Here is a 7,204-nt window from a genome sequence, read left to right as displayed (position 1 = left end):
GGAGGAGGGCTGGGGGTCAGATCGGCTGGTCTGGGGGAGTAGGCGCTGCTCCTGGCCCCGCTGGATGCCGCCTGCTGCACCCCCAGGCTGCGAGGGTGACGTGTGGGACCGCGAGAGCTGCGGGGGGCAGGCGGCGATGGAGAACCCCAACCTCTGCCTGCGCCTGCGCTGCTGCTACCGGGACGGGGTCTGCTACCACCAACGGCCCGACGGTGAGGCGGGCGGGGCCCGGGGTGAGGAGGGGGTGTGAGGTTGGCTGGGCGGCTCCTGCGGGTCTGAATGCTCTCCCCGCCCCCACAGAGACCATGCGGCGGAGACACCTGTGGGCGCTGGGCTGGACGTGCGGTGGGCTGCTCCTTCTCATCTCCACCATATGCATGTTCTGGTGAGCGAGGCGCTGTGGGGCAGGGGCCCCGCGCCCCCCAAGAGGAGCAGCCCCCCCACCCCAGCCTGACACCTCTCGGGCCCGCAGGTGGGCCAAGCGCCGGGACATGCTGCACATGCCTGGCTTCCTGAAGAGCCAGTGCCACAGCCTGAAGTCAGTGTCGCTGCTGTCCAAGAGCAAGGGGTCGTCCACCACCCAGAAGAAGACGTCGTCGATGGGCAGCATGAGCGCCTCGCAGCGCCCCGAAAGCGTCATGGAAGCCTCTGTGGCGGCGGAGGGCGTGGGCGACGCCGAGGAGGAGGAGGAGGAGGAGGACTAGGGGCACCCCGGGGGGCACCCTGCAAGAGATGTATTGTTTATGGACACCTGGTCTCTTTCCTGGGGCCATCTCTTAAAATATGGTGGGATGTATTGGAGGGGGTGGCAGTGCAGAGGGAGGCTCGGAGCAATGAGAGATTGGGGGTTCTTGGGGTGTCCCAGGCTGCATGGGTGGTCCAAGCTGTAAGCATGATGTGGGGGTGGGCTTGGGGGCATTCAGGATTTAAGCAGAGGACAGTCAAGGAGTGTCCCAGGGGGCTTTTCCAGGCTGGGAAGATTCTGGAATGGAAGCATTCTGGGGGTAAGTTGGGGGCAGGATCTGAGCTAGGGGAGCCTGGGCAGGAAAGGTGTGGGCTGAGAAAAGGGACTATCTGGACCCACTGGGCAGCTGGGCTTGAAGGTATGGGGCCCTGCCCTGGTGTCCATCCATGGAGATGGGCCACCCGCTGTCTTACGCCGGGAGCTCAGTTGACATCAGCCCTGCTGCCCACCACAGGACCCACCCAGCTCCCCGAGGTTGTGCCCAACAGCCAACCATCGGCTCCCAGACTCCCCGTGGGCTGGAGGCTTCTTTCCGGAAGGGCACACCATGGTCGAAGACTCCTTCCATCCTCCTCGAGGTGTGAGACACCTCCCTCCCCCAACGAAAGTCTGTACATACCTCCAGCATACCCCCTGTGGCCCCTTCCCCAGTAAACACACCACTAGTCCAAGCCCCCCACAGTGGCTGCTCCCCAGAGGACAAGAGGGCACAGAGGAGTCCACTGAGGCTGGGCAGGGTCCTTGTCCACTCCCCTCCACAAAGGCTCTACCTTAAGCTGGGCTACACTGTCCCCAGCGGTCTCCAGTCTGATGACACAAAAGGAAACACCCAGCCACCCTTCCGGCTCTCCGCTGATCCCTCGCACAGACAGCAGACAGACACACAGTGACGCACAGCCCTTTATCACAGTGAGGAGCAGAGGCAGGAGGGGTGGGTGGGCCTCCTGATGGTCCAGCGGTCTTGGGGGCGGGACTGCTGCTCCTCTTGGACCGGTCCTTCCAGGTAGGGCTGTAGCATCATCTGCAGGAGGGAAGCTGGTGTGACCGACTGCTGGACTCCCCACCCCACCAATCCCAGAGGTGCCCTGGCCCACAGGGAGGGTGCCCTGCCCTGCTCTGACCCATCCATGCCCACATCTGGCCATGTGCTCCGTTTGCCCATCTCTTCAAGCTGAGAGTGCTCCTTCAGCTCGCTGGAAGCCAGGGGACAGGAGAGGGACGGGAAGCAGGGAGGGGAGGAGAGACAGACAGACAGTTGGCGGTGGGGCTGGGGAGGGGGGTATACAGGGAAAGTTTGAGCCCTAGAGAATGAGAGCCAGAGATGTGGAGAAAGACATGAAGAGAGAGGCGGGCGGTAGGGGGCAGCGGGAGAGGATGGAGAGCAAGTGAAACAGGTGCTTGTGCCCTGCTCCATCGTCATTCTGGCCCCAGTGTGGAGGGGGAGCCCCCTGCTAACCGCCAGTCCTCAGTGGTCTTCCTGGGCACTGGGAGCATCTCCCCCTGACAGTCAGAAGGCGTCTGCCTTAGAAGCCCCACTCTCCTTCCAAGGCAGGGCAGGAAGTCACACTCCAGTCATCCTGAAAATGCTTCAAGCACTGCAAGCAGATGACGGCTAGACTTCCGGAGCCAAGTCAACGATTTCCATTGCTCGCGAGCCAATTCTAACTCACAGCGCCGCTACCGGATCGCAACCAGCCCCCTTGGGTTTCCAAGACGTCAAGTCTTTACAGGAGTTGGCAGCCTCATTGTCCCTGTCCCGTCCCGCCCCCTCCCCCCCTGCCCAGCAGCTGGTGGGTTCAAACTACTGACCTCTTGGTTAGCAGGTCAACCTGTAACCCCTTTTGTGTTATATGGGGACAAATGTAGTCGGCTTCCACAAGGCATAAGGGGCCCATCCATCCTTTCCTGAACCGCTTGCAGACCACCGTGTGCCTAAGCATCCTCTCAGTTCTCACCGAGAAGGGGCGATGGCTAGTGTCGCCCTGGATGCAGGGGAGGGAGGTGAATTCATCACGCCCACCGGAAGCGGCTGTGTGTGTGTGGGGGGGTTGTGGCCCTTAAGTGCTGCTGAGGACATATCACAACCCTTATGCACAACAGACAGAGCTCCGCTGGCCCCGCGCCCCCCTCTCCGTGGTGATGTCCGAGCCGGTTGCTGCAACCTCTGCCCATCCATCTCCATCTCGTCGTCTCGGCCCATCCGCTTTACGAAGCAGGATGTCCCTCTCCAGAGACCGGTCTCTCCTGACGACCTGACCAAAGCAGATGGGATGAAGCCTCATCCATCCTCCCTGGAAGGAGCGCTCTGGCCCGACTTCTCCCAAGACATGTGCTTGCCCTTTCGGCAGCGCATGGCACTTTCAGTATCGCCAATTCGGCTTCCTTCCTCGTGCACAGTCCAACTCCCAGGTGCAGGCGAGGCTGCTGGAGACGCCAGGGCTTGAGTCAGGCGCACCTCCGTGCTCAAAGCAACCTCCTTGCATTTCAATGCTTTAAAGAGGTTTACCCAGCGCATTGCACGGTGGGATCTCTGGACTGCTGCTGCCAACAGCATGACGGGCCAAGCAAGCCCAAATCCTCCACAACTCCAGTCTTTGCTCTGCCGTCTGCCCAACCAGTGTGTCCCCCGGTGGTGGCTCTGTGCATGGCTGTGATATTGAAAACTCGTGTGTCACCAGCTTTTCAAGGGCCACCAGGGCCCCCCCCCTCAAAAAAAGAACATGTTTCAGCAGAGCTTCCAGGCTGAGAATCGACAACAAAGGAATCCGCCGTCCACTTTGGAGGACGTCGCCACAGAACACCATGCATCGCCGTGGGCTACCAGTTTCATCTTCACGGACCCTTCATCGGAGAACCGCTTCCGTCCGTTATGCTCTTAAGCGCCAGTCCAGCAGTGAACCCGTCCATCCACCCACCCGCCCACCTCCCTACCTTCCCAGACTATCCATCCAGTCACCCAGTCACCTGTCGGCCCACCCACTTACCCACCTGTTCCAACACATCCATCCATTAACTAACCCACCCACACACGCAACAGATCCGCCCACCCAATCACGTCTACCCATCTGACAACTCATCTATCTCCGCGCCCATCCACGCTCACCCATAATTCACCCACCCACCAACCACTTTAATATCCCCAGGGGCCCTGGGGGGGTAGTGTATATGCAGTTAGCCTGCTAACCACCAGGTCAGCAGTCCTAGACCATCGGCAGGATGGAGAAAGACGATGCTTCCTATTTCCAGAAGGGTCACTGTTCTCACCTTCTCCCGCAAGGTGGCTATGCGCTGGAAACTGGATACTCTGGAGGATTAGACAAGGAAAGGCAAGTTAGACCGTAAAGAACACCGGAAGTTTTCTGGGTGGAGCAAGGCACTGAGGACCCTCCTGGTTTGGAGACGAGAAGGAACAGGGGCTAATGGGTGTGACAAGCCTGGTGGCTGAGAGAAGCTGTCTCGTGGGGAGCCACGTGTGGCTCGGATTTCATGAGAGGGCACTGGGATCCACTGTGAAGACCAAGGTGGGCCGATGACCACGTGCCATTGTCCCTGCTACCCCGTTGGCTCTAGCGCACAGCAGCCCTATCCGACAGTGCGGAACAGGGCCCTGTCCTGCACCATCCTCAGGAGGGTTCTTAGGCCCGAGCCCGTTGTGGCAGCCACGGTGCCCATCCACCTTGTCCAGGGCCTTCCTCGCCTTCGCTGCGGCAATATTTCCACCAAGCATGAGCCACGTCCTCCCCCAGGGACTGGTCTCTCCTGACAAGCTGTCCAAAGATGAGTTCTCGCCACCCTTGCTCCTAAGGAAGATCCGTTGTTCTTTGGGCCATCCGTGAGAGCTAGCTTTCTCTCTCCCTCTCTTTTTAATAAAAGTCATTGTATCAAGGGGCTCTTACAGAGATTATAACAATCCCTACATCAATTCTATCAAGCGAACTTGTACGGATGTTGCCATCATCCTTTTCAAAACATTCTCTTTCTACTTGAGCCCTCTGAGATCAGCCCATGTTTTTCCTCCTCCCTCACACTCTCGTGAGCCCTTCACAAAGTATATATTATTTTTTTCATTTCTTTCACTGGCTGTTGTCTCCTTCCACCCATAGTTCTGTAATTCGTCCCCCTGGAGGCAGGGGAGGGGGCACGGTGTTATACATCCATCATCCCTAAGAAAGGGGGGAACTGGTAACTTTCAATATTCAACGTATTGCCCCGGGGGCTCCAGCTCGTACAGGCACGGGTTGGTTCCAAGCAGAAAGCTTTGAAACAAGTCTCTGTGGCCAGGGGGTGGCTGCAGTCCAGTCCAATCAGTCATAAGCTCGTCTTCAATCTCACTCCCAAACCAAACTCACTGCCATCGAGTCCAGCCCCATGGTGACCCCCTGCGGGTTTCTGTAACCCTTGATGGGAGTCGAAGGCCCAGTCTCTCTCCCTCGGAGCTCCTGGTGGTTCTGAACTGCCCACCATGCGGATCACAGCCCAACACATCACCATGGCGCCACCAGGGCGCGTCTTCTTTTAATTCCACATCAAATGTTTATACCACAATGGCAAGTTGTATCATCATTTGAACAACCAGTCAACGTAATTTACAACAGCACAAGAATACAGTGGGTGGGGGTTGTTAAAAAAAAATCATGTAAACACCTCCGTCGATGCTGAAAAAGCATTTGATAAGATCCAATATCTATTCATTATAGAATCTCTCAGAAAATTAGGGATCAAAGGAAACTTGCTCTGTCCTAAAAGCTGTCAACAAAAATCCCGACAACCTCTCAAACCAAGCAGGACTGCTCTTAATCTCACTGGGGGGAAGGGGAGGGGGTTTCAAAGTAAATAAAGAAAGAAAGGTCCCCTTGGAGCAGAGGCTTCTGGGGTGGGGGTGGGTCTGTTCAAGTCAATGCAGAGATGCGCTTCGCTGGGGAGGAGGGCGGGGCCGGCGAGATTCCCAAGGGATAATTCCTCGGAATTGATAGAGTTCTCTCGAAAGGACACCGGAGGATCATGGGGACTTAGGGAAAAGTTTTACCAAGATGGAAGAAGAGCCCAGGAACGTGATGCCAATGGGGTTTTCTTTCTTTTTCCGCTCCCTTTCACGACAGTGCACCTGCTGACTCTAGGAGAAGCGCATGCGCGCACGCACCAGAACCCCGACCTTTGAGACGTTTGTTGGGAAACCCTGACCCCACCCACCCTCCAGCCCTGGTCTCGTTCCTTCCAAGGAACGCCGACGACCGACATCTTTCCGTCTTCCAATCTCAGAAGACACAGAGGAGGAGCACGAGTGGAGTCCCCCGGGGTTGGGGGGGATGCCCAGGTGGCCGTGTTTGATGTGGTGTCCACCGGAGAGCAGGGAGTCCTTTGAGGGCTCCGGACAGAGACGGAATCGCAGACAGAGCTAGATGGAGGACGGATGCAGAAGCAATAGCTTCGCATTCCTGCCCACTTTGACATCTCTGATGCGTAAAGCTTTCTGTCATTTTTCGGCGATGTTTTCTTGACTCACCCGAGTACGTTCAGAGGAAAGGGGACAAGAGGTAGGGGACAGACAGGATGGCGTGGGGCAGGGCGGTGGTGGAGGGCGTGAAGAGGGGGGAGTAACCCCCTGGCCTCCCCTGAATGTCCCCCTCAGCGACTGTCACCCCTTTCAGGGTTCTCTTGGGCCACCTGTCAGGAAGACCCGGCACCTCCGCGTGTAGACGGCTTGGCCCACCTGGGGCAGGATGTGGGCATGTGGTGGCCCTTGGGGTCTTCCATGCTGCAGGGCGTGGAGAACGGGGTCAATTACCCCATAGAGCTGGGTGTGCCTGGCAGCTGGCGTGCAGCCTGGGACTTGCAAGTACTGTGCATGGCTGCCTGGGAATCTCCCTGCCTCTTGGGGGCGCATGGTGTGTATGTGTTGGGGGGGGCGGGCAGCTTCTCTGTTTCTCAAGTCTGTACCTCCCCCTGCTGCCTGGGGCTATCTCTGCAGCTCCCTCCGACACTGGGAGCTTCACTTCCTCCGGCTCATTCTCCTCCCTGGGCCTCCATCTGAGCCTCCACTCCCTGCCTGTGCACGCTTTCTTCCATCTACCCCAATGTCTCCTGCTCTCTCTCCCCACCACATCTGTCTCTCTCCGCTCGCCCCCATATCTCTCAGTCTCTCCCCAATACCTCTCCATCTCTCCCAGGGTCTCCCTGCTCTCCTCACGATCTCCCCCAATGTCTCCATCCCTCTCCCAACTGTCTGCGTCTCTGCATCTCACCTTCATGTCTCGCCATCTCTCTCCCAAGTCTCCTTTCTCTCCTCCATATCTCTGAGTCTCTCCCCAATGTCTCCCTATCTCTCCCACTACCTCCCACCTAGCCCATACGCCCCGCCCACCCCATGGCTCCTCTGCCTCCCCCATCGCTCGCATGTCTCCTTCGTCACCTCCATCGCCCCCCTAATGGCCTTCCATGCCATCGTCCCCATGTCTCTTG

At 58.1% G+C, this 7,204-nt stretch overlaps 1 protein-coding gene and 1 long non-coding RNA gene across 2 annotated transcripts; one reads left to right on the top strand and one right to left on the bottom strand.

Moving 5' to 3' along the window:
* Nucleotides 1-64: 64 nt before the first annotated feature.
* Nucleotides 65-704, top strand: TMEM190 (transmembrane protein 190). Its single transcript, XM_004715707.1, has 3 exons — nucleotides 65-212; nucleotides 301-385; nucleotides 473-704. Exons 1-3 carry the CDS (start codon nucleotides 65-67, stop codon nucleotides 702-704), a joined length of 465 nt encoding a protein of 154 aa, XP_004715764.1.
* Nucleotides 705-1,632: 928 nt separating this feature from the next.
* On the bottom strand, nucleotides 1,633-5,563 carry LOC123521999. Its single transcript, XR_006680315.1, has 2 exons — nucleotides 4,010-5,563; nucleotides 1,633-1,766 (listed from the first exon to the last, which is right to left on the bottom strand). It is a non-coding gene; the product is annotated as an uncharacterized LOC123521999 (long non-coding RNA).
* Between the last annotated feature and the right edge of the window lie 1,641 nt (nucleotides 5,564-7,204).

The sequence above is a fragment of the Echinops telfairi genome, unplaced genomic scaffold, assembly GCF_000313985.2.
Source record: "Echinops telfairi isolate 266 unplaced genomic scaffold, ASM31398v2 ScPeMD7_655;HRSCAF=1070, whole genome shotgun sequence".
Taxonomy (NCBI): Eukaryota; Metazoa; Chordata; class Mammalia; order Afrosoricida; family Tenrecidae; genus Echinops; species Echinops telfairi.
The sequence above is the reverse complement of the archived record's forward strand: the minus strand, read 5'-3'. Positions and strand labels throughout refer to the sequence as shown.